At 49.9% G+C, this 26,042-nt stretch overlaps 1 protein-coding gene across 6 annotated transcripts in view; it reads right to left on the bottom strand.

Moving 5' to 3' along the window:
* Adamts7 (ADAM metallopeptidase with thrombospondin type 1 motif, 7) overlaps nt 1–25,239 on the bottom strand; it is a 55,694-nt gene extending 30,455 nt beyond the window's left edge. For 2 of the 6 annotated variants that reach the window (XM_013518888.1, XM_005393436.2), the window contains exons 1-8: nt 24,947–25,238; nt 17,666–18,048; nt 15,483–15,648; nt 14,375–14,562; nt 11,338–11,421; nt 10,887–11,011; nt 10,024–10,173; nt 8,816–8,959 (exon numbers count right to left, since the gene is read on the bottom strand). In XM_013518888.1, coding sequence (XP_013374342.1) covers nt 8,816–8,959; nt 10,024–10,173; nt 10,887–11,011; nt 11,338–11,421; nt 14,375–14,562; nt 15,483–15,648; nt 17,666–18,048; nt 24,947–25,046 — 1,340 coding nt within the window. In that variant the 5' untranslated portion in view covers nt 25,047–25,238. Of the gene's footprint in view, nt 1–8,815; nt 8,960–10,023; nt 10,174–10,886; nt 11,012–11,337; nt 11,422–14,374; nt 14,563–15,482; nt 15,649–17,665; nt 18,049–24,946 lie in introns of all 6 variants that reach the window. The other 4 variants (XM_013518885.1, XM_013518887.1, XM_013518886.1 and 1 more) reach the window with 4 other exon arrangements.
* Nucleotides 25,240–26,042: the final 803 nt, after the last annotated feature.

The following is a 26,042-nucleotide window of genomic DNA, read 5'->3' as shown; positions in this document are numbered from 1 at the left end:
TTGTTTTGTTTTGTTTTGAGACAAGATTTCCCTGTGTAATGCAGGCTGGCCTTGAACTCACTAGGTAGCGCAGGCTGCCCTCAAACTCATGGCCATCCTATCTCAGCTTCCCAAGTGCTGGGATTACAGGTGTGAGCCACCACTCCCAGCTTTCAGTCTGAGATTTCAAAGACACATTCTTCTTTATCCCCCTACACCCAGACTCTCAGTTTCTGTTTGCCTTTGAATGGGAACATCCCATTACAAGATAAAAACAGCAATATACTGGGACAGTTCTCCCACAGGGGTTTAGAGACAGCCCTCACTTTTTTGCTTGGGCACTAGAAAACATCTTGAAGAACCTAAAGTTAGAACAAGGAACCATCCTGCAGTATATAAATGACATCCTAGATTGCAGCCCAACTCAGGAACTATCTGGCCATTACGCTACACAAACTATTAACCTTTTAGCTAAGAAGGGATATAAAGTCTCCAAAGAAAAGACTCAGGTATTCCTCCAAAAAGTTAAATATCTGGGATACATTCTTACACCCAGGAAATGATAGCTGTTTAAGGACTGGATCTAGGCTATCTGTGACCTTGAGCCTCCTACTGCCAAACAACAGGTTTGTTCCTTCCTGAGAATTGCAGGCTTTGGTAGGATCTAGCTACCTAATTTTAGACTGATGGCAAAGCTTTTACATGAGGTAGTAAAAGTCTCTGGGTAAGCGGCCCTAGAATGGATAAAAGTAACTGACAATGCCTTTAGAAAAATAAAGCACGCCCTTCTTCAGGCTCCAGCACTGGGAATACCAGACTTAAAACAAAACAAAACAAAACAAGACAAGACAAGACAAAACAAAACAAAACAACAAAAACCTTTCTCTAAGTATGAGAAAAAGAAGGAACTGCTTTAGAGTCTTGATCCAAAGGCTAGGATGAGAACCCCACCCAAAGAAATTAGATAATTTTCAGAGAAATGAGATGAGGTGGCTACTGGATAGCCATCCTACCTGAAAGCAATAGCAGCTACAGCTGTACTAACAGAAGAATCTACAAAGCTAACTTCAGAACAGAAACTAGAAGTTCTGACTCTCCATCAGGTCTGAACTATTCTGGAGACAAAAGTTTACTTGTGGTTAACTTGTGGTTATCAGGTTATGCTCTTAAGACACTCCTAAGGTTATTATAAAAACTTGTACTACTATTAACACTGCTTCTTTGATGTCTACAGGACCAAATTTAGCTACTCTTGTGAACCAGTAATCTCTCAGACCTATACAAGCAGACAGGATATCAGTGACCTGCTTCTCCAAGATCCTGAGGGGGTATGGTTCACTTGGAGAGTTCTTGGCAGCCAGTCAAATTTTAAAATGTAACAATCAGAGACAGAAGAAGGAGAAGGAGAAGGAGAAGGAGAAGGAGAAGGAGAAGGCAGAGGGAGAGGACAAAGAAGCAAGAGAAGAAAAAGGAGAAGGAGAAGAAGAAGGAAGAGGGAGAGGACAAAGAAGCAGGAGAAGAAAAAGGAGAAGGAGAAGGAGAAGAAGAAGAAAGGGGAAAGAAGAGAAGGAAGAAGGGAGGGGGAGGGGGAAAGAAAAAGAAAAACCACTTTAAAATCTAAGCAGCAACAGCCTACCTCTCCTCCCCAGTCCAACTAATGCTTTCAGACAAAGGCTTTAACTCTCATTTCTGAGATTAATGCTAGACATGAGCTTTTTTACATGACCAGCAGGGACATCTAGATGAGTCAATGATAAAAAAAACCAGAGTGGAGTTGCTTCCTTGGGCAATTCTGACATGGTTTATGATACTCATTATTGCTAATGGGCAGCTGTATTTTATCATTAAAATGATAAAATTGGGTAAAAGGTTCTTCATGCCATTTAATATTTTATGATTACATAAAGATAACTAGGACTGACTAAAAGGTTGTTGTATATTACATTAAACATTTAAATGTGTTTCAGAGATAATAACAAAAGCTAATGGTTCTAATAATGTCACCACAATCATACTAAAATATTATGATCTCAAATTTTCTCTATAAAACTTTATAACTGTTGTCTGTTAACATTCTACAGAGATTGAACTTCTAAGACAACCATAGTTAATATGAAATAAGTTCCCTGGTCATGTTATCTATTTCAAAGTGTCTAATGTCTAGATAAAATCATAAAATTAAACCTACTACTCCCATCACAATACTGATATAACTAATCCTTCTTGGTGTTCACAACTGAGGTTTAGAGATCAGAGATAAAAAGATAATTGGGCTAAGAAAACAGCCAATATTTTGGCCCTGGCCCTCCAAGGTCAACAAGGTCTCAAGACAGAAAGGAACCTTTCCTACAAGATCCTACAACTTTGGTAAGTCACCCAATCTCCTGAGCAGGAGACTGTTGGACTTCAAAGAGCAGGAATCAACCAATGTACAGTGTGATAAAAAGGAGGATCACCAGGAAAAAAAATCTCCCCTTCTTCTATGAGAAGCCACATGGTCAAGCAAGACCATGACCCATCCTGGCACCTGACATTGACAAAAGGAGCTAAAAGGCTCTACACATGGTCCCACAAGAAACCCCTGGAGAGCCTTAACTCACTTTGATATTTGCCAAAAGGTTAATTTTGATTAATACTGGTCTCATTTTAGCTTGGTCTTAAACATGAAGCAAAAGGTATAACCAAAGTGAGACGTAACCAAAGTAGTAACCAAACTTGGTTACTATGTAACCACGTAACCAAAAGTGATATGTTAAGATAGAATAGACATAAACAGGGGCTTTAAATCACTAACTCTTACAGGCAGTTTCCAGCCACGTCAGGAAACAGATCTGAGAGCCATCTGGTTACAACTGTCCTTTCCATACTTCCCATGATTTGGTCATACATGCTTTAATCTCTTGGTAGGGTTTGTTTGTTCTCACCTAGGGGCTACCAAACTCCAATTGTCCAGATGGGTCCAGCCATCTCCTTCCCTCCACTATGGTCCATACAATCGACCTCCTAATGGACATTATCCACTGCTCCAGCCAATGCCCCCTTTTAGCCAGGAGTAGCTAGAGCAGTCATCACCCCTAAGTCCAATAGCAGCTGGATGGTAATTTCTAAAGGGAGGAGTGTAGGACAGCTGAGACCCCTAGGCAGGATTAGGTACATGACCAGGCCCTTGAAGAAGTAGAAGAGACATGGTCCCTGTGTCACAGCAAACAACTGAGCTAACAGCCTGCAGTTTCATGCTTGTGTCTGTATAGCATCAATGCTATCAAAGTGCAGATGGTTCTACAGATGGAACCTACCTCCTTCCACCACAGCTACCTAGATCATCCCTCCTTGACCAGCATCACCTGCCCTTCACATTTCCCCTCACCAGAAAGAAGCAGCCAGAATAATCATGGCCCTGTCCCCTATCCTATGGAAGTAGGATGACTGAGTCACAGGGGGACTACAGGGGCAGATTAAAGAAACATAAAAAACCCAAGGCAAAGCATAGATGACTAACATTGTAAAATCATCACATGCTTATTTGTGGCTAATGACTATAATGCTTATCTGTGGGGCTGATTATAAGATCATCCATCACATGCTTATTGTGTACTATGTGCTTACAAAAATGTACACTACTGTATCCTTTACAAAAGTAGTACTCACATTTACTTTGTGCTGACTTTATCCCCGTCTCAGAAATAAAAGCTAAGACACTGATTGGCTCAGCCCACATTAATCAACAAAACAATTTGCCCCTGTAAGTGTGGATAAATCTTATACTCACTGGGCAGTCCTGAGTGGGATGCCCCCTATCTTGCAGCACCACTCTACTGCTAAGACAGCTTTTCTTCTGCTTTCTCTGCATTTGCCACACCTCAAATAAACTTTCACTTTGCACTATACAAGTTTTGAACTCCCCCTTTCTGCTAAGAGCCCCACTTTTTGATTTTTTTTTTTTTTTGGTTTTTCTCGGGTACCAGGAACCGAACACACGACCTTGCGCTTGCCAGGCAGGCGCTTTGCCACTGAGCTAAATCCCCAGCCCTCCCACTTTTTGATTTTTTGCTAGCGTGAAGGCAAGGACCTGAAGAGAGGCAGAGGGTTGGTCACTCAGAGACCTCCCACTGGACACAACATGAACAAGTAATCTTCCAGATCTATGAAAGCAGACAGGATATCCATGACCTGCTCCTCCAAGCTCCTGAGGAGGGATGGTTCATGGATGGAAGTAGCTTTGTCCAAGAAAGATATCAAAAGGCAAGTTATGCAGCTATCAGCTCATAACAGATCAATGAAGCTAGACCTCTTTCCCTAGGAACCTCTGCTCAAAATGCAGAGCTGGTAGCCCTTACCTGGGGATTGATGTTAGGAGAAGGCAGAAGGTTAAACATTTATATAGACTCCAGATATGCGTTTCTGGTGCTACATGTCCATGTTGCATCTGGAAAGCAACAGGTTCACATGACAAATAAACAATTATAAAACACAGACCAGAAATTCTGTAACTCCTAGAGGCAGTCCATATTCCCAGACAGGTCACACAGTCATGCAGCATAAAGGACACCAGAGACAGATATCCAAAATCTCTCTGGGAAATGAAAAAGCTGATAGGAAGGCAAAAAGGGCAGCCATATAGCCACTAAAACTCTAGCCTTATTCCCAGTTCTTGAGGAACCATTAAAACCAGTCTATATTTCCTAGGAAGATAAATGGGCATTAGGACAAGAAGGAATTAAAAAGGGATTCTGGTGGTATTTAGGCAACAAGCTGGTTCTTTCCCAAGGGATATAGTGGAAAGCTATAAAAACACCTTATGATTCCTTCTGTATGGAAAGAAATGGAAATGGTCACTACACTGGAAATGGTTAATTTTTCACAGGACTAGGACTAGCTACAACCACCAAACAGGTTGACAAAGCTTGCCCACTTTGTGCCTACAATAGCCTGGGCAAGCCCAAACTGCCTCCTTCATTGGAAGCTATATAGAGGAAAGGGATCAATAACCTGGAGAGGACTGGCAATTAGACTTTACCCATATGCCACCATGGAGAGGATTTAAATAGATGTTGGTCCTAATTAACACCTTCACAGGCTGGATTGAAGCCTTCCTTACCCATTCAGAAAAGGCTACTGAGGTAGTCAAGGTGCTTCTTAAAGAAATTGTCCCCAAGTTTGCACTACGCAGTCTCTCCAGAGTGACAGTGAACCTTCTTTTACCTCCCAAATAACTCAGGGAGGAGCAAAGGGTTTAGGAATAAAGTAACACCTTCATTCCACTTGGCAGCCTCAATCTTCTGGCAAGGTAGAGAGAGCCAACCAAATCCTAAAGAAAGCTCTAGCAAAATTTTGCCAGCAGACATCTGAGTCCTGGGCCTGACTGCTACCAATAGCACCCATGAGGCAAGCTTTCGCCCGTGCCTAAAACTGGGCTAAGTTTGAGCCCATGTGAGATGTTACATGGAAGTCCATTTCTATCCTCTGATATGACAGCAGATCCAGAGACTATGAGCCTCTTACAATATCTCCTCAATCTGGAACAAACACAACAAGCTATCCAAATATATGGGAACAGAGTCCTGCCAGCTCCTGATCCAGGGAGACCACCTAGTGTCTGCCCTGGAGAGTAACTGCTTGTGAAAACTTGGAGAGAGGGAACACCAGCAGACCAGTTAAAGCCAAAATGGAAAGGCCCCTTCTCAGTGATCCTTGCAACATCCACTGCAGTAAAAGTGGCACAGACAGATAATTAGATTCATCTTTCTAGATTAAAACTGGTCCCAAATTAATTGTCTAAGGACCAAGATTGCCCAAAAGGCAAAAACTACTCCTGTGAGCCTCTGAAAGACTCGAGAGTTCTCTTCAAAAATGAAGACTTCATTGCTGCTACAGATAAACAAACAAGATCTTGCCAAGGCCATGGCTCTCAGATTTGATAATTTATCTGACATACCTCTCTAACATACATTCTTCTCTACAGGAAATATGGCAATCTGACCTGCTCCTCATATTTGAGCTAATAAAGTTTCTCTCACCAAACAGGCAGTTTGAGGGTCACTAACTCTTTTCTTATTTTCTGACAGGTTCTTTCCTCAACCCAGCCATGAGCCACAACACCTCAAGATAGTTGGTGAATACATAATCCATAGTAGATAGGGTCTACAGCCCCTTCCAGCTCAAGGAAGCTATAGAAGACAGAGACTACCACTCCCTCAGCACCCCATAAAGATTTATGGGATTTATGTCTCTCAGGGGGATATGATATAGGAAGTAGGGCATGGCAAAGCTGGCTGGGGAAATAAGTGGGACCTGTCAATTACAAGATCTCAGGCCAGCACCAAATCATTCTCAGGACCCTATATGTGCAACTTCTTGTGGGCTCCCATGAGATGTGGATGGCATAAAAGAGATGAGATGCACAAGGAGCCCACTGTCGTGACTTTTCACGGTAGCCCACCCTGTGTCTACTCCGCATCTCCTTTCCTCTCTTTGTTCAGCCCGAGTTTTCCCTACAGAGCTAATTCCTCCCTTATCCTGTTCACCCCTCACTTTTGAAATAAGCTTTTGGCATCGTTTGTAGCTTGTCACATCCAATTCTTTGTTCGAGGCAAGAAGGACCTGAAATACTTTTAATTGGTCAGCCATTTCTAAAAGAACTACCTGACAAGGTGACCAAAGCCTCTGCTGTCACTATCTTGAATGCTCAGGGTCTCTGAACTTGAGCTTTGTTAAGTGAGGTCCTGTGGGACATGGGAGCATGGGCACGAGCAGAGGAGACACATCCATATCTGCCCACTGTACTCACCCTGCCTTACCCCCTGAGCACAGAGTCCTGGCAGACCTATAACATGCAGATGAGTAAGACAACAACCAAACATGTGCAGATATGCTTGTCACGTCGATGATGACAGAGAAAGGAACATGGACAACCCAGAAGCCTTACTTTCCACCCAAACATGCTTCCAACACAGAAAGAAGGCAATGAAGCCTAAACAACAGAAACAGGAGCCCTGTTACCTGTTCTCACTAAGGTTCTGTGCCACATGGGACATTCTCCAAAACAGATCACAGAACATGCTTAAGTATATGCAAAGGAAGTGAAATTATCCCATCCATATTATCAGTCCATAGTGCAATGAAATTGGAAATCAATGGCAAAAGAAACTAAAAGAACTTCATAAACACATAGAAATTAAATAACACCTTCCTGAACAACCAATGGGTCACAGATGAAATTAAAGAAGAAATTAGACAATTTCTACAATTAAATGATAATGACAATACAACATACTGGACTTATGGGACACAATGAAAGCAGGCCCAAGAGGGGAATTTACAGCAGTGGATACCTGTATCAGGAAAACAGAGCAAGCTCAAACAAACAACTTAATGTTGAACTTCAAACTTCCAGAAAAAGAAGAGTAGGCCAAGCCCAAAGCTTGTATGAGAGAGGAAATTATAATGATTAGAGCAGAAATTAACGCATTGGAGACTAAGGAAACAATACAAAGAAGCAATGAATTGCGGAGTTGGTTCTTGGAAAAAGTAAATAAAATTGACAGACCCTTAGCCAACCTTATTAACAAAAGGAAAGACTCAAATAAATCTACACAATTAGGAATGAAAAGGGTAAAATCACAACAGACCTTGCAGAAATCCAGAAGATCATCTATACCTACTTTGAGAACTTTATTCTAATAAGATAGAAAATGCAGAAGAAATGGAAAGATTCCTAGATATATATGAATTACCAAAGCTGAATCAAGATGATATAAAAATCCTAAATAAACCAATATCTATCAATGAAATCAAAGATGTAATTAAAAACCTACTAAGGTTCTGTGCTGGTCAGAGTCAGCTACTTGGCTAACAAGAGTGACATGGGAGAAAGAGGAAAGAAAGGCTACTGCAGAGCTCTTCCTGCTTGCGGTCCTTCCTTACTCCTCAGTATGCTGAAGGCAGGGTGAATGTATTAAGGAAGTAAATAACTTTGGAAATAACAGAGTGAGTGTGAGTAGCATCTCTACTGCTTAGTGAATGTGCATGCTGAAAGAGGAATCATGCATATTCTTATATGTTTTTGTTTTTTCTCCGGTACCGGGAACCGAACTCACGACCTTGCGCTTGCCAGGCAGTCGCTTTGCCGCTGAGCTAAATCCCCAGCTCTGCATATTCTTATATGTATTTGCATTTAAAACTAGAGTTCATGGCAGTGGCAGAGCCCTTGTCCGGTACATGCAGAACTCTGGGTTCAATCCCTTGCACTGCAAAATGGGAGCTGTGCATGTGAAGATGGGAGATAAAATGTATGCTAATGACTTAAATTAAAATTTTTTCTTATGTAAAACATTAAAGAGGAAATATCTTGGCAAATTAAGAGATGATGAAAGATAGGAAAAAGCTCTCAATTTCAGTTCCCCTGCTTCTCACTGGGATGTGTGGCCTTCCTCAAGCTTCACGCCCTCTGTAGCCTTTGCCCTTCTCACAACTACACACTTCTCTGAGAATGTCAGAGATGACTGGCTACACACGAGTCCTTCCTGCACAAGTGGAGAGAGGCAGCTTCAGGAGGTAAGGCTGCCTACTAACCAAGAGAGGAAGCGAGAAAGGTGTTCCTTGCCAGGTGGCTGGCTTTGCCTGTGTCTTCTGCTCAGAGTGTCCTTCTTTCTCACCTGCATCCGCGAGCTCCTGCACAGGAGTCCCCTCCAGGGGGACCTTGGGGCCCTGGTCTTGCACTTATTGGGCCCCTCTGTGTCCTTTCTCCCTGGCACTCTGGTGCCACCATCTGCCTCCCCTTCTCCCTGCACTGTGACCTGGAGGTCAGGGTATAGCATCCAGGCTGGGGGAGACTTACTCGAGGAACCTGGTGATGTATTCGCTGCTGCAGCGGGACCAGGTGAGCGGGGCAGAGTCGTACAGGAGCTGTGGAGACATGATGAAATGCAGTTTCCCAACAGGCTCACAGTCATTGCCGCTTCCGTCATGATGCATGCCAAAACTGTGTGAGAGCACAGGCCCCAGGGGCGGGTGAGCTGGGGAGAGGCCATAGGCTACCCTTTCCCCAAGGCCCCCCTAGGTTGGCTGTGCCACTGGATGGCTGTGTGTCCTCTCTGAGCCCACTGTGGGTGTGATAGCTGGTGTCCCCTGAGCTCTTCCATCAGGTGCATTAGCCTTAGCTTGACATGTGGGCCAGGAACCCAGAGCAGCTCTGTCCAAAAACGGAGAGCAGGTGGCATAGCTGGGAGCCCATTATGGCCGTGCAATCTCACCCACACCAAGAGCTGGCCCCTTAGCCCTTGTCCTGAGGTATGTCCTTGAGTCAAGAGATCCAAGCTACCACCTTCCAGAAAGCTTCCCAGAGACCACTCTAGAGAAGGACACGGGAAAATATTCTCCCTCAAGGCTTGTTCTGAGGTGGCATCGCCTCAGTCTGCACCATTGCTCCCACAGGGCCAAGGACTGAGCCCAGTAACAGCTAAGAAGTGGCAGAATTGGGCAGAGACCTCTTCTACCAATGCCTTCATGGCCATAGGTGAGGCTGTCACCAGAACATCTGAGAGGATGACTCCACACCTGTCCTGCCCTGACCAGCCTGCTGGACAGCAAAGGTGCCACTATATTCAGCAGCTAAGTAGCCTGGGCACAGATGGCAGAGGGCATGAGCCATGCCCTACATGAGCCCCAGGCCCTGGTGTCAGATGGGGCATCTTGGACATCACTGTCTACCCCTCAATCTGTGGGGAGCACACAGAAGGCCGGGACTTGGCACTTGCCCTGGTCATGGAGCAGAAGCAACAGGGACAGCTAAGGCCTCCGGGCCCATCCTAAACCTCTTTGAAGAACAGCGCACTGGCTTTCCTCCTGCTCAACAAGGCAGCAGCCTGGCCGAGGGGTGGATGGGGACATTGCAGGGGGCTGTATGTTGCCTGGTGCACTTGGGGCTCCCTCACTACTAAGTTTAATTTCTTCATTATTTCATGACCTATGGATCTGGTTGGCTGGTGCCCCAGTGTGGAAAGCTGAAGTTGGGGTCTGGGGTGGCAGAGAGGAGAGGTGTGGTACCTGTGCCCGAGCTCATGGGCCACGGTGAAGGCCAGCGGTAGGCCAGTGTCCTCGCTGATGCTGCAGCTGTGGTTCAGCTGGCACATACCTCCCACGTGAGATAGGCCCAGGGTCTCGCAGGGCTGGTTCATGGCTAAACACAAGTCCTTCCTGCATAGGTGGAGAGACGCAGCCTTCAGAGCAGGCCAGGCAGGGCCTGTGCTCACCCAAGAGAGGGCTTGAGAGGTATGCCCCTTGCCATCTTGTGACATCAGGTCAACATGGTGCCATGGCAAAGCAGGTGCCCTCAGTCACACACAACCCATCAAACACCCATACGGGCCTGGGGTACAGACGCGTGCCCAGAGCAGGTTTGTTCCTATCTCAGTTAAGGTGCTGATAGAAGCTGCCAGTGCTCAGCAGAGGGAAAACAAGTCCATCTGGAGCTCAAACACATGGCCTCTGGTCAGATGAGTAGATGCCAGAGGTGGGGGATGGGCTGGCAGCTGTGACATAAACAGGTGGCATGAGAAACCCTTCTGATGCGACTGCTCTGTATCTGGATTGTGGGAGTGGACATGTGAACCTGCACGTAGTTGTGCAATGTGCACACTCATACACACACATACCTGATGAGAGCTCACTAAGTGGATTACATCCATGCCATGCAGGATGTTACCAGTGGGCGAATAGCACAGAGGAGAGACTCTGCATTGCTTTGGATAACCTAATGCAAATTCACAATTACTCTGAAACAGAAAGACTACCCAATGCTGATAGAATCCAGCCTCAGGCCAAAGCTGTACACAAGTCTGAACAGATGCACCCCACCCCAGCACCTCCCTGGGGCAGCCTTCCTGCCCCATCCCCTGTGGCAGGTGTACCTTGTGAGCAAGATGGCTGTGTCATGGTGCTGGGGGTGGGCGTCCCCCTTCATGTTGATGTTTTTCTGCCACTTGCAGAAGCTCCGCAGGGTGTTGTCTGCATGGTGTGTGATCTTTAAGTCCTTCTGAAGCAGAAAGAGCGACCATTCATGCCTGCCCTGCACTCCTACAGGACAGGCTCGATTCTCACCATACAAAGGTGAGAGACAGCAGTGTGGGGAGTAGTGGGAGGACAAGCAGTTGGGCTCCAGCCTCCACCCTTCCTGCAGGTACCTCCTAGGGGACTAGAGACTCAGCAGAGGGACAGTCAGGGACCAGTCAGGGTAACAGAGGAAACTGTCTAGGTTCAGGGGCCTTTGCTGTGCATTTCCATACAGGGAAGCTCAGGGTACAGGCAGGAGGGCTCAGCAGCCAGTGCCAGGAGGCAGTATGGAGCCATACGGCCTCTCACCTCTTCATCTTCCAGCAGGATCAGGCGCACAATGGTGATGTGGATGGGGTTCCCAATGCTGGGGTCATGAAACAGGCCAGCCACCTGCCCAAGAGATGTGGCTTGTTATGGTTTATATCTAGATGTCTCCTAAGAGCCTCATGTACTCAGTGGTGGGCTTTTGTAAAGTGACTGGATTATTGGGGGTTATAGCTGACTTGCTATCAGGAGACAGGTAGGTCCCTGGGGAATGGCCTGGAAGTGTTTATCTCTCTCCCTAGACCCTCTCTTTTCTCTCTCTGCTTTCTGTCTGCCATGACATGAACAGATTTTCTGCTTCATGCTGTCCTGTCTTGAAGCTAGCTGACCATGAACTGAAATGTGAGCCAAAATAAACCTCTCCTCTTTAAGTTGTGGGTGTTGGGTACTTTGTCCCAGCAAAGAAGAAAGTGACTAAGATAGATTTTGATACCAGAGAAGTGGGATTGTTGCTGTGACACTACCTGACTAGGTAGTTCAGAAGCCTTTGGAATTGAAGGAGTTTGGAACAGAAGGAGTTTGGAAAGGTTTAATGATGCTGGCTGGAGATGCTGATTGGAGAGTCTGGGCAGAGCTCAAAGACCAGAATGCTGATAAGAAGGTAGATAGTAAAGACCAGGCTCAAGAGGTTTCAGTTGGAACAGACTCCATTAGCATTTGGACTCCTGACCATGTATATTATGCTCTGGCAGAAAATTTATCTATGTTTTGCTCATATCCTCATGCTCTTTGGGAGACAGAGATTAAGGGTGGAGGACCAATTAACCTGGAAGATGAAGTTTCAAGGCAGCTCAACATCTAGGCTGTGGCATGGGTACTGCTGAGAGCTTTTAGACTGCTCTACAATGAGAATCAAGAGCAAACACCACAGCTGAGTGATTTTAGAAGTTCCCACTGGAAAGGAAGGTCCTGTTAAGTTAGGGTCTAAAAATATGGAGGACAAGAGAGTCTGAATGAAAAGTTTAGTATTAAAAAGAAGCCAAGTACTTTATCAGGACAATAGGAAGAATAAGTTAATGGCATGTCAGGAATCAACAAGATCTCATCCTTCCTTCTTAGGCTCAAAATTGCAAAAGTGAGACTTTTCTTTGAGAAGAGAGCCCCACGGTACCCTGCTAGAAAAAGACACCTAGAAAACTGGCTTCCTGGGGTTCTGTTCATGGTGCTCAAACATCAAGGCAGTTAAGAGGTCTCTGGAATCATGTTGCAAAAGGGCTGTTGGAGCTGGCAGCTGCATACCTTGGTATCATCTATGTGGTGCTGGTTTTATAGGCATGGAGAATGTTATACAATTGTGGAAGCTTCCAGCCAGATTTCAGATGAAGGTCTGGAAGGCTGGGCTGTGTGCCCCTGAGAGGGCTGTGTGTGAAGCTAGGAGAGTAAAGCCAAAAGCACAGTGGAGACCCCAGGAAGATGGAGAAGCCAGGAACATGGAATGTCTGGGAAAGATACAGGCAATCAGCAGAGCCATGCTAAGAGAAAAGTCATGAGGGCTACAATCACTGGCAATACCTAGGGGTGGGACTGCCCAAGCCATCTGGAGTTCATATCACCACAGATTGCCCTGGATACTGGACATGGAGTTATAGGACTTAAATGTTTGCCCTGCTGTGTTTCATTGTGCTTTGGTCCTATTGTTTCTATTCCCATTCTTCCCTTTTGGAAGGGGAATGTCTACCCTGTGCCATTGTATGTGCCGTTGTATGGCTGCAATTTTTAACTTTCTTTTGATTTTTATAGGGGCTCACAGCTAAGAATTTGCCTTAAGCCTCAGAGGGGTCTTTGGACTTGGATTTTGCAGCAGTACTGAGACGATTAGAGCTTCAGTAACTCAGAGATGGACTGAAAGGATTTTGCAAAAAGGGATGTGCATGAGTCTTTTAGTGGCTATGGGTAGAATGTTATGGTTTATGTGAATATGTCCTCTAAGAGCCTCATATGCTTATAGGTGGGGCTTCTGGAAGACGGTTGGATTGTGGGGATTCATAGCTGGAGAGAAGGGGCTGGGGATTTAGCTCAGCGGCAAAGTGCCTGCCTGGCAAGTGCAAGGTCATGAGTTTGGTTCCCGGTACCGGAGAAAAACCAAAAAACAAAACAAAACAAAACAAAACATAGCTGGAGAGAAACAGGACTGTACAGAGGTCTGTGTGGGGCTGCTGAGTGCACTAGGGCTGAGTTTTCTCAAGGGGCCATAGGAGCAGCCTGGCTTCCCTATCTGTCCCTCAGAGAGGGCACCGCTGGCCCTGCCATCAACTGTGGGAGCCACAGTGCTCCATGCCAGTGAGCCTTAGCAGACCTGGTATCTGTGCTGCTCTCCAGTGATATGCTCCAGTGAGTGGCCTTGCAAGCCACTTGCTTCTTGGGGCCCTGCTGACTCAAGTGGCATGTGGGACTAAAAGCAGTTTTCCAGCCCCATGAGGTGCTACCTTCTTCCCTCGTTCACAGATGAATTACTTGCCCAAGGTTACCAGATGATCAGCCAAGAACTAAGCACATCCTTGTCCCTCTAATGCATGTATGAGTCTAGGCAGGGCACATCTGTGTCCCCAGCACCCAGCACAGGTTTGGACACAGGAGAAGGTTTGGCTCAGGGCAGGCTGAATGAGTCACATGGTCCATGACCTCCCCAGGCAGCACAGAACAGTGTCCATCTCGGTGTGCCCTTCCCCTCCCAAGTGCCAGCAGGGCCAGTGAATGGCATGGCACCCATAATGTCCCCATGCAGGACCCTACCTGGCACCCTGGGTGGCCAATAGCAGGGAAGAGGCATGTGCCGTGCCACTGGATGATGTTTGAGGAGCCTTGTGCTACTGCCCTATGCCGCTGCTCTCTTCTGCTGCCCCTACCAGGCCATGTCCCCTGTGGACTTGGAAACCTCCTTCCTTCCTGCTTGGGGCTTGGACCTGGATCCAGGGTGCAGCCTGCCAGCTACTCCACCCCACACCCACCTTGACCACCACCCACTGCAGTCCCTCACCTCCCCCATCAAATACCATTGCTACCACTGTGACGGTCTCACCATATTCATGATGGTCAGCACGTAGTTCTCCACCTGTGGCTGTCCATGGTATTCCACCATTTTAGTGTCAGCCACCACCAAGGTTTCTACCCACTTCTCCTTGCTGACTGAGCCGTGGTACAAACGCTTCTGCCGCTGTTGCTTCCCCGGCCTTGGCTGCTCCGGGTCCTCTTGTTGATGTTCCAGCTCTGTAGACATTAAGGGCTCTGATGGGGTGGGGTTAACTGGCACAGGGCCCATGTCCCCAGGGCCTTTCCCAAGTGAGCTGTCTTTGGCATGGTGCAAACAGAACCGAATCACAAGGGAGAGGCCTTATTCCCTCCCTGGGGCTGCTCCAGACTGTGCTGTGTGGCCCTGGCCTGGTTATGTCCTTTCTCTGATCCTGATTTCCAGGATTACTCCTACAAATAAGATTAGCTTAGGTACCTCCACCGTGACCTAGTGTATATGCATATGAGGCTGTCCTGTGTCCCCAAATTTCTCTCCCTGACACTGCATGCAGACCCCTGGTTTAACCTCTATCCTGGGAGGACCAAGACTCAATCCAGCTGATCTCGCTGAGGGTCCACTGCGTTGGAGAAGCACATCCATAAGTTGGGGAAACTGAGGCCAAGAGGTATGTCTATGTGGACATCTCTTCTGGCAAACAGAATCCCTGAGTGGTGGGCAGGCTGGGGTTAGTGTTAGCCAAGCAGTCCTCAGACTCCAGCAGCCCTCAGTGGTCAGCTTCTTTCCTGGACTGGCTGGCACTATGGCCACGCTGCAAAGGGGGCCCTAGGTACTGTGCTGTAGGTCCTCAGTGACAGAGTCAGTTGTCTGGAATCAGAACAGGGAGGGGAGGGTCTAGCCAAGGGCTTGCTGGGGTTGGTCGGGACACTTGAAGAATAGTGGTTGGCAGAGCCAGGGATGCCACAGCCATGTGGTGGGGGAGTGGAGAAGAGACTAGGGGTGGGGTGAAAGGTCAGGCCAGGCCCATGGGCATCTAAAGGCCTGGACTATGGTCACATGTCTGCCTGTCCTTCTGTGTGGGGATGTTGCATGAGGCTTCCAGAAAGGTTTTCCAAATCCCCAGGCCCTCTGGTGCCACAAGCTACGGGGATGAACATACCTTGTACCCCACAGGTACGTGAAGCCTGGATGTCACCTTGCTCTGCCCACCTCTCAGGGGTCTGGCGCTTGTACACCACGTGAGGCCATGCATGGCCGGGCTGGTTTGGAGCCCTGTCCAGGGGTTCAATGAAGTAGTCCTCATCAGAGAGCCAGAAAACTCCCTTCTGGAGAAGAAGCAGCAGGGTCACACAGGGAGGGCTGGTGCCTGGCTGCCCTTCCTAATGCCCCAGATAGCCCTCCCTGCCCCGCTGAGCCCTTCCTGTGTCTGCCACAGATAGGCACAGAGCTTCTCTCCCTCCGGGACTTTGTCCATACTCTGTCCTCTGCCAGAATGTCCTTCTCTGCCCTCTGCACAGTCAGAGGCTTTGCAGCAGAGTTCAGAGACCCACTCTTAGCATGCTGTGCCCCAGGCCCACCCCATCAGGAGGAAGAAATGGTCTGCGCCTAAATCTGTGGACAGTGGTCCCTGCAGAGTCCCATACATTGTCTCTAGTCCAGCAGCCCGTGCCCAGGCTTTCAGGCTACTTTGCTTCTCCAGCCACCAGGCTCTTTCCAGATGACCAGAGCCTCTGATCTGCCCACCAGGGCCTCTCTGATGTGGTAGTTACTCCACGAGTAGCTCTGTCCACATCCACGCCACTGAGATGTTCATGGCCACCAGGACAGCCCACTCCCTGGGGTCAGGCTGGCCAGAGATGGGAAACAGACTGAGGGGCCTTGGCATGTCCACCCAGAAAAGGGAAGGAATGGGAAGCATCTTAAGGCAGCCAACCTCCCCATGATGTTCAGGACCCCAACTGGAAGAAGGTGTTACCTTCCTCTGATCTCCCCTCTCTGGTACCAAATCTACCCTTGCTTGGGTCACACAGGCCCAAGGAGCTTGGAAGGCAGGACTGTGCATTCTCTCTGGGGACTGGAGTCTGAATGCAGTTTCTAGCCCTGAACGACCAGGGACCTTGGACAAGTTCTTCTCTGAGCAGTTTCCTCATCTGTAAAACCATGCATGATATGCACAGATGCTGTCCAGACTCCCTAAGGTGTTACTGGGCAGGCACAACTCCATGCATGAGAAGGTGGGGTATGGGCCCTCCAAGGCCTGGGTTCTGCAGCCTGTGCTAGGGGTTGCTCCGTCCTTAGGACCTCGGCCACCACAGCTCGAGACATCAATGCGAGGGCCCTACAGGAACAGTGGATGACCGAGAACGTGTGCCTATCCACACTGCTCCCACACCTCACCCTCAGAGCCGGGAGGGCAGCATTGGGCACGAAACAGGAGCAGAATGGGCCCTGTGCCACCCTTAGCAGGAATGGCTCTGACACCTGCAGCATGGGAGGCAATTAGGGTACAAGGCCCGGAAACTGAGGCCTGCTTTCCCAGAGCTCTGGTCTGGGTGGAGGGCCTGAGGGGCCTGAAGATCCCTGCAGAGTGCTTAAAGAGCAAGGGAGGGGTCATGGTGGTTGACACCTAGATGTCTCTCATGTGCTCAGAGATGAGGCTTGTGGAAGATGCCTGGATGACGGGCTTACAGTTGGCTTGAGGTTATGAGATGGGCCCTTGCCTGGGTCTATCTCGCTCCCTGGTTACACCCTCTGCTCTCTTTGTTGTTGGGCTTAGCCTGCCATGTGGTGTTTTGTCCACCAGGCCCCTCTGCCATCATTTCTTCTTTGGAGTCTGCAGACAATGGATTGGAACATGAGCCAGAATAAATCTCTCCTTTAAGAATCGTGGGTGTCAGGGATGGTGTCTCAGTGATGAGGAACTAACCCAAGGGGCTGGTCCAGGGAAAACTAAGGAGGAGCAGCCCCAGTTGACACCAAACCAAGAGGGTCACAAACTAATGCTCTAGGTGGGGCCGCAGTGTCAGTGCTGCCTGGGATGGTTTTTTTTTGGGGGGGGGGTACTGGGGATCGAACCCAGGACCTTGTGCTTGCCAGGAGGCAGGCGCTTGTGCCACTGAACTATATCCCCGGCCCCTGGGATGTTCTCAGAAGGGCAAGTGCCAGGCCCCTCCCACACTTGCCTCTTAAAACCCAAGAGTGATTCTGAGTTAGGTAAAACTTTGGAACCTGCTGTCCTAGTGAACAACAGGCCGTGTGCTATCACTTCTATTAAGAAGACTGGCAGAGGAAGACACAGGAGGTGACCAAATCACCAGGCCAGGCAGGGTTCCTGGCACTCACCAGCCCATCACAGGCGCTGATGGCCGCACGGCCGCCCTGGCGCTGTGGGTCCTGCACATGGCCCAGCAGATGGCACGTAGGCGTGTAGGGCCGGATGTGCGCGTGGCCCAGGCCACCAGCTCGACGTGTCTCGAGCACAAAGCCTGGTGCCAGCAGCTGTGCATTGGCGGAGAGGTTGAAGCGTAGCTCGCGCCCGCGGTAGCGCAGCTGGAAGAAGGTAGGCGCGGTGCGGGGTGCAAACCCCAAACCTGAATCTGAATCTGGAGCTGCCCGCTTCTGCACCGTGTGTGGCCAGAGCTCGAAGGACAGGAAGGTGCCGGTCTCGTCCACGCGCACTGGGTGCACAACGTCCAAGGACGCCAGGCTGTCAGTTGCAGGCTCTGCTGGGAAAGAGAAAACCATGACTGTGGGACCTGAGGAGTAGCAGTGAAAGGGTCCTGCACCAGGGCTCCTGGGTGCAGGTCCTGCCGTGTGCCCACTAACTCTGCCACTTCATCTCTGGTGACTTCTCAGGTGCCCTGCCATCTACCTGGGACCCCTTCAAAAGGCATGTTCCAGCACTGCAGCCAGGATGCCTTCAAAAGACTCTTGATCTGATGACCAATGTCCTCCTCTGTTTGGAACCTGCAGCCGCTCCCGTCTCATTAGAGAGATACAGTTCTGGGGGTGGCACAGGAGCCCCAGGGAGGGGATGGCGCCAGCCTAGCCTCCAGCAATGCTTCCCTGCACCTCTGTGCTCAGCCGTGGCCTCCCTGAAGCTCCTGGACAGCCCACACCAGCTCCTGCTTCACAGGTTTGCACCCTGTTCCAGCCTGAGCACTCTTCCCAGTTTCCCATGGACTAACTTCATCTGCTTGCCTGAGCTCCAGGCTTCCTTCTCAGTGAAACCAAATGCTGACATTCCCACCCCTAGCACTCTGACGCACATTTTCCTTATGTTTTCTATTTGTTTTCTTCCACTCCTTCCAGCAGGAACTCTAGAAAGGCAAAGATGTTTATATTCTTCGCTGATGATGTTAAGTATTGTAGGTGGAGATATTTGTTGACTGAATCTGCAGAATGGGGAAAATAATAGAACTTACTCTCGGGGCTGTGAGGAGTGGATGAATTGAGTTCTCCACACAGCGCCTGACCTGCTGGCTGAGCCTGGAGGCCAAGATGATGCTTATAATCACTACTATAAAACATGCTGCCACCCGCCTGAGGGTACTGCAGGTGTCTCCAAGCCTCCTGGGGTTGGGAGATAGAGAATGATGAGGAGGGGGAGGAGACTGTCAGACTTCTGAACCCACCACTTCAAAGGAGCAGCTCTGGTTTCTTTTAGATGGAAGAGCTAGCCAGCCAGAGTGGCTCACAGCCTGTAACTTCAGCTTATTCTGGAGGCTGCGGGAGGAGGACTGCAAGTTTGAGACCAGCTTATATGACTTAGCAGGACTGTCTCAAAATTAAATAAAAATGCCTGGGGATGTAGCCTAGTGGTAGAGCTTCCCAGCACGCCCATGTGCAGGCATCCCACCCTCGACCCTACACACAAAGCAGAGAGTAACATTATGTAGTCCTTTATACATTCATTAAATAAGACCTAATGGGAAACTCGGCAACTATGGTAATTTTGAAGTTTTGATGAGTGTGTGCCTTGAGTTACCTGCAACTGTAATGAGAGAAGAATGTTCTTTTCCCACTGGTAGCATCATCACAGATGCTGCTAATACTACTCAGACTTGTTGGTGATATTTGTGATTGAAGGAGATAATGAGTTTCACTTGGAGATTAGGATGATTACAGCCAGGTGTGGTGGTGCACACCTGTGATCCCAGCACTCAGGAGGCTGAGGCAGGAGGATCATTGTGAGTTTGAGGCCAGCCTGGGCTATGTACTGAGTTTAAAGGCAGCCTGAACTGCACAGTGAGACTCTGTCTAAAAAGTCTCAGCATTTGGGAGGCCGAGGTAGGAGGATTGCTGGGAGTTCGAGGCCAGCCTGGACTACAAAGTGAATTCAAGGCCAGCCTGAACTGTATTGCAAGACCTTGTCTCAAAAAAAGACAACAAGAACAAAAGACCGAAAAAAAAAAAAAAAGGAACAAAAAAGAAAAATTAGAGATGTAATGTTTTTGAAATCCAAGTTTATAGATCTCTGAAAGTCATGGTCCCTTAGGTTGTAGACACCAGGTTGAGATACCTATAGTAAGATCTCCCAGACCTGTGATGGTGAACCTTTTAGAGCTTCCAATGATACAAACAGCCCACTGTGGTGCATGTACCATAGGCTTGCACCACTATGACCTAGACTGTCTCCCAAGTGAGAAAGCAAGGAAAAGAAGGCTCACGGAGGTAGAGAGACAGGGTTGAAGGCACCCCGTGAGCTTGGCAGAACTGAGACTTGAGTGTACATATTCTGAATGGTTTTTGTCTCTTCAGTAATAGTCCTCTATTTTCTCAGCAGTTTGTCCCAGGGACGGCCTCAGCTTCCCCATCATTAATGGGATTTTTGAAACTTCTTTGACCACCATATCGAATCTCAAAAAGAATCTCATGTGGATGCCTACACACACTAGAGTAGTGTTGTTCGGGGGCAGTGTGGGGCACTCGGGATCCATGCTCTTGTCCTCTGTTTCCCTTTGCAGCCCCCAGCTCTGACAGGTAGTCAGAAAACTCACCAAGCTGAGGTTTCTCCCAGCCTCAGGTCCCTCAAGGACCTGCCAGGTTTAAGCCCAGCTCTTGGACCCTGACCAGTCACGACAGGGACTGCTGAAGTCCACAGCAATGCCTAGTGCCCTGCAGCGTCCCACCAGGACTCTGCTGCCTGCCAAAGCTGGAAGGGAGGCTGGGCCAAGGCTAGAGGCTCCCCACAGCCACACTGCAGAGCCAAACTCATCCTCTCTGCATCTCCTGTGTCACGGGTATGCGGAGTACCCAGCACATGCCAGCCATGTGCCTGCTACTGCAGGCGTCACACAGCCCACAGACGTCCTGACGGGCAGGCCCCAAAGAGCCTTCTCTGGGAGTCCCTGGCACGTGGGCCGGGGAGACTGGCCTGTGGCTCTGAGCAAGTGTTTCCAAGCAAGTGTTTCCATCAGTGAGCTTCAGGGGGGCGAGTACAAAGATTTTCCAGACTTCCTGGACAAGAATGTCTTTAAAAACGTCCCAGGCCCCATCCCAGGCTCACTGACTCAGCAGCGCCAGGAAACAGGACTAGGAAGCTGTGTTTTTATCAGTAGCCTGGGGGAACTCTGAGTATGAGGCAAGTTAGGAAATCTTACCCCCGAGTGACCTTGGCTGCCCATGAGTGATACCTACAGAGCTTTGAAAAAGTACAGGCACCCAGGCCCCAGCCCAGAGATTCTGATTCCACAGATCTATGGCCTTGTCCCCCAGGGCCTGAAATCTCTGCAGTTTCCTCAGCCACCCCAGGGATTCTGAGGTAAGATGCTGGGGTTGATGAGTTACGGTGACTTACTGCCCTGGCCCTTTAATAAGGCATTTGGGATGACAACACCACATCCACAGCCTGCAGACTTGATTTTGTTTTAGTCTGGAGAGAATACTGAAGAACATTTTAATCAGCTGCCAGTGGCCAAGAATCCCATGGTTTTCTACAAAAATCTGAATTTTCAGCTTTTCTTGAAAAATCATATTCTCCATCTATATCAGGCCCACATTTCTATCCGGCAGAAGTAGCTGGGGAGGAACACTGGGTCGCTTGTAGAGGGGCCTGTCTCCTGTCTGTGCCTCATCCCCCACCACCCCCTGTCATTCTCAACACTATGGCTGGCTGCAGGTTGCCTGTGAGCATCACACTTGTGTTTTCTGTCCTCTGTAAAAACAGCCTAACCAAAACGTGGAAAAAAAGTTAGACTAAGCAGCCTCATTTGTAAGACAAATTTATCTCCTTATCAGCCTTGTTCGCTCATTTCCATTATAAAAAGCTGGTCCCTTGGTATATGGTGTGTGTCCCTTGGCTACTAACTGTACAGGAGCACCAGGTGCCCCAAAGACCAGGAAAATGCAAAAGATACCCTCAAAATAGAGAAGTGGGCACAGGGAATCTATAACCCCAACCCTGGCATGGTGCTGAGAAAGTCCAAGCCAGGGGAAGAACTGGGCCATGAAGGAACTGCAATGAAAACATGCCTCATCAGAGAAGGGAGATGTTCCCTGATAGAGGGCGACACACCCAGTTGTGGAGATGGGGTGGGCATCTTGTAAGGACGATGTGACAGGGCCTCCAAGAAGTGGGGAAAACTAGAAGAAAGAGAAGCAGTCTTGGCATAGACGTATGTTTTGTGAAACAACGCAGTGACAGACATCATAATATACTCTCAAGTGCATGGGCTTTGAAGGTAGAAAGACCTGGGCTCAGGTCCCAAGTGGGTCACACAGCAGTTGTGTGATCTCAGTCATGCCATCTCTCTAAGCCTCAGTCTCCTTATCTGCATGGAGAACCCAGGCCAGAGAACAGAAGGGGAACAGCCCACGTTGAAGGGTGAAAATAGCAAAGAGACAGACAAGAAGACGACAGCAATTCTCCAAGTCTTTCATGAATGAATGTCACCAACAGCTCCCAGAGCATGATAACCAGAGCCAAGGCAGCCAAAGGCAAGAAGTTCAAGGGGCATTGATGAAAGCCGGGCTTGAAGGCCCCATATGGAAGAACAGAAGCTACTGGCACATGTTTAAGAACTGCGGTGTCCTCACATGAAGGGTGGGGCAGGTATGTGCTGGGAAAACGGCCCCAACAGTTTGAGACACTGTCCCTGGGGAGGGACTCATGACCTCATGGATGTACAGTCCTGGTCCTAACCCTTGCTCTAGACCCTGGGCAAATATTGCAAGATGAGACTTTTAGTTGAGTCATAAAGAAACATTTCATCAAATTCAAAAGCATGAATGGGGTTGGGTGTAGTTCAGTGGTGCAGCACTTGCCTGGCAAGCACATGGCAGTGAGTTCGATCCCCTAGCACTGCAGGAACAAAAGACCCATGAGTAGGGCTAAGTAACCTATGCTGTGCGTAAATGACATTAGGATTAGTGTGCTGTGGAGCTGGAATGTCTGTTTAAATCTCAGCTCCACTACACATAGCTATACTATAAACTGTGAGTACACAAAAGTTTACGCAGTTGCTGGCACTTAGCAAATGTGAGCCACATTGTGACTGAAAATTAGTAAGAGAAGTTCTAAATTCTCTTAGCTATTTCTTTTCTCTTATGTTTCTCCTTTTCTCTTTCATTTCACATGCCCGGTAAGTGGTCTATCTCTGAACTACATCTGCAGTCACCTTAGGGATTTATTTAAAAACTTCTTGTTTTGTCTCTGTGTAGTTAAAAAAATACTTATAGGAGGTTGTGACTTTGTTATTTTCTTGTTTTGTTCTGAGTTATTTTTATAATGAACTTGTGTGTTGTTTTGTCATTACAATATTTTTAAAGAGGGGGAGAGTGAATTAAAAATTTAATAACTGTCTCAGGGCTGCCTACAGGGGATCTTTGTGGAGACTTTGGTGCCTGAAACCAGCACTACCCAGTGCTGGTGAAGCCTAATTGCAGGTTCTAGACCATCTGTGTGTATGCAGAGCCTATAGGACTAGAGCTACCTTGGCTGGCCAGCCCCGGGAGTCACTCGGACAACAGTGTTTTGTGGCTGAATCTGTTCTGTTGGGTCTGCTCTGATGGGACTGAGCTCCTGTCACACTATTAAATACTTTGAATATCACCCCTGTGTGACAAACTGTCACCGTGAGGCTTCTACCAGAGAAACGCCAACAATGTGTTCACCTGACCTCCCTATCAAGAGCCTGAGCTAAAATTGAAAAATTCAAATGACCTGTAGCACATGCTAAGGGGAAAATAAGCAGAGCGGGAAGATAGGGTGGTTGTGTGAGCGACACATGCCTTGCTGTGAGCCTCCTCCTTGGTGTGCACAGTGCTGCCCCCACCAGCAGCACATTTTGTGGGGGGAGACAGGGAGCCCCAGCATCCCTGCAAGTCCCTAGTGAAGAAACAGTTAATAGCAAGCCCGGGAAGTGCTCTTTGGCCAATGAAGGGGACCTTTGGGGCAAAAGCCTTACAGATAGGTTCTAGGCTCAGAAGAAAAAAGAAGTCACAACCTCAGGTCAGAGATCCTGAGTAAGAGGAGCGGGAGAGGCCCCACGCCGCACTCCTACTGGGGACAACAGCGGCACACCGGGCAGTGTTTTGTGCTCAGGTCACTAGGGGACAGTGCCCAACCTCCACCTCCAGAAGAGGTCCAGGTTGCAAGACTCTCCAAGGAGCACTAAACCTTTGCATTAATCTTCTGCCCGGAAGTTTAATACAAACCGTTGTTCCGTGTGAAGTAACTGACATTCAGGATCTCAGTTCTCACGCGAATCCCATGAGGTCGGACCACCTCCCCCCACTTCCCACGGCTGCCAGGGGCTTGAACCCACTTCCGGCTAGGGGGTGTTCCCTGGGGGCACTTTCGGCAGCTCACTCCCAGACCCAGCTCATCCTCATCCAGCCTGAGAGTGAGACAAGCAACTTCTACATGCGACCGGCCCGGGGTCTAGCCTCAACCCGGATGCAGCCCCTCAGCCGGTCTCTGTGGCGATCCCCCGTGCAAGTCCATTCTGCGATTGTTTTCGAGGGCCTTTAGGAGCCGGAAAGCGGCCATCGGGGTTGGGTGCTGCTCGGTGTCGCCCCTCTGCACCGTGCGTCCGGCTGCATGACCAGATCTCGCACCCGCTAGGTCATCGCCCCACACACGCATGTAGTTCCCCCGGGGGCAGTCCAGTCCCCAGCCGGCCCATACACACCGCAGCCCCGTGCTCCCAATCCCGCTTCCCGGCACACGACGATGGCCGGAGTTGGAGGCAGTGGGCTGTCAGAGCCTGGCGAGGACCCTGGCGCCTTCACTTACGAGGCAGACAGAAGTGCACGGGCGCGGGGCTCGGCAGGTAACCCTGGCTGCCGCGCTAGGGGGAACAGACGGAATCCCCCGAGAGGAAGGCGCTCCGGGCACATGCCTGGAAGCCTGGGCCTCCAGGAAACCGAAGGAGGGCCGCGAGTTCGAGCGCAGCCAGGGTTCTTTAGCGACTCTGCGAGACCCAGTCTCAAAACAAAAACCTGAAACTAGGGCTGGGGGCGCAGCTCCGTCCGGAGGCCCCGGGCTCGTCCCTGCCACGGGGAGGAGCTGGGCCAGGCAGCGCTAGCGGAGGAGGCGCGCAGCGCTGCCTGGTGGGAAGCGGGGGCTCGTCCCGCAGAAAGGATAACTGCAGCGTGGGGTTCGGAAGAGCGGCCACCCACCTGGTGTGGGCCCGGGGGCGCCGGGCGCCGGCGCGCAGAGCAGGAGCAGCAGCGGGCAGAGCAGCGGCGCGCGGCCACTGGGGCCGGGGCAGCCGGGCATAGCGGGGCGGCCGCAGGCGACGGCAGTGCACGCGCCGGTCCCTAATGCAGCTGCGGCGTTCGGCGACAAGGCTGGTAAGGTCTGCGACCCAGGCCAGCTGCGAAGCTAAGAGACTGAGCAAGGACAAGGGAAAGAAGAAAGAAAGAAAGAAAGAAAGAAGGGGGCGCGCGCAGCCGCCTCCGCCCCGCCCCGGCCCCAGCAGGCTCCTATCTCAGCCCGCCCGGCTTCGCCCCGCCCCCGCGAGCTCCTATCCCTGCCCCAGTAGTGCCTCGCCCCGCCCCTGCCCCAGCCCTCCTGGCCCCGCCCCACAAACATCTCCCCGCCCCTTCCCCGCCTCGGCACCTTCGGGATCCTATCCGAGCCCCGGCTGGCCTAGCCCCGCCCCACTTTCCCCGCCCCCAGTCTTGGTCCGCCTCCTCATCCCGCCCATCTCTTCGCCTCGCCCCCCGCCTGTCCCGCCCCTCCCCATTCCTTGCCCCTCCTGCCCCATTCCTCGCTCCTCCCAGCCCCGCAAGCCCCGCCTCTCCCCGCTACTCGCCCCTCTCAGACCCACATGCTCTGCCCCTCAGCCCTGCCCCGCCCCGCCCCCTCCCTGTCCGTCCCCACACTCCTCGTTGCCTCCTCCCGACCTTGCACCACTCCCTATCCGTCCCGCCTCGCTCCTCCTCGCCCGCCCCTCTCTACTCCTTGCCCCCAACTCCACTCCTTGCCCCGCCCCGCTTTGTCCGAGCTCCTTGCTTGGGCCACGGTGGCGATTGCGCCTGCGCACCACCCTGGAGCCCTAAGGGGCTGGGCGCCCCCTGGGGGTGGGGCTGGGAGCGCCCTCTCGCTTGCGCCCTCTAGCGTCCCAGAAAATTCGCAGTTTGGAATTTCCGTCTGTCCCTAGACCCAATGCCTCGGGTGCTCCCACAGGCGGCCGCTGCTCTGGGAAGGGATAGGGGCTGGCCAGAGCTCTGGGTCGTCCCAGGGTCTGCGCGGATGACAACTCTGCGCTTG

This window comes from Chinchilla lanigera, unplaced genomic scaffold (genome assembly GCF_000276665.1).
Source record: "Chinchilla lanigera isolate Chin_1 unplaced genomic scaffold, ChiLan1.0 scaffold00049, whole genome shotgun sequence".
Lineage (NCBI taxonomy): Eukaryota > Metazoa > Chordata > Mammalia > Rodentia > Chinchillidae > Chinchilla > Chinchilla lanigera.
This window is presented reverse-complemented; position numbering and strand designations above follow the sequence as displayed.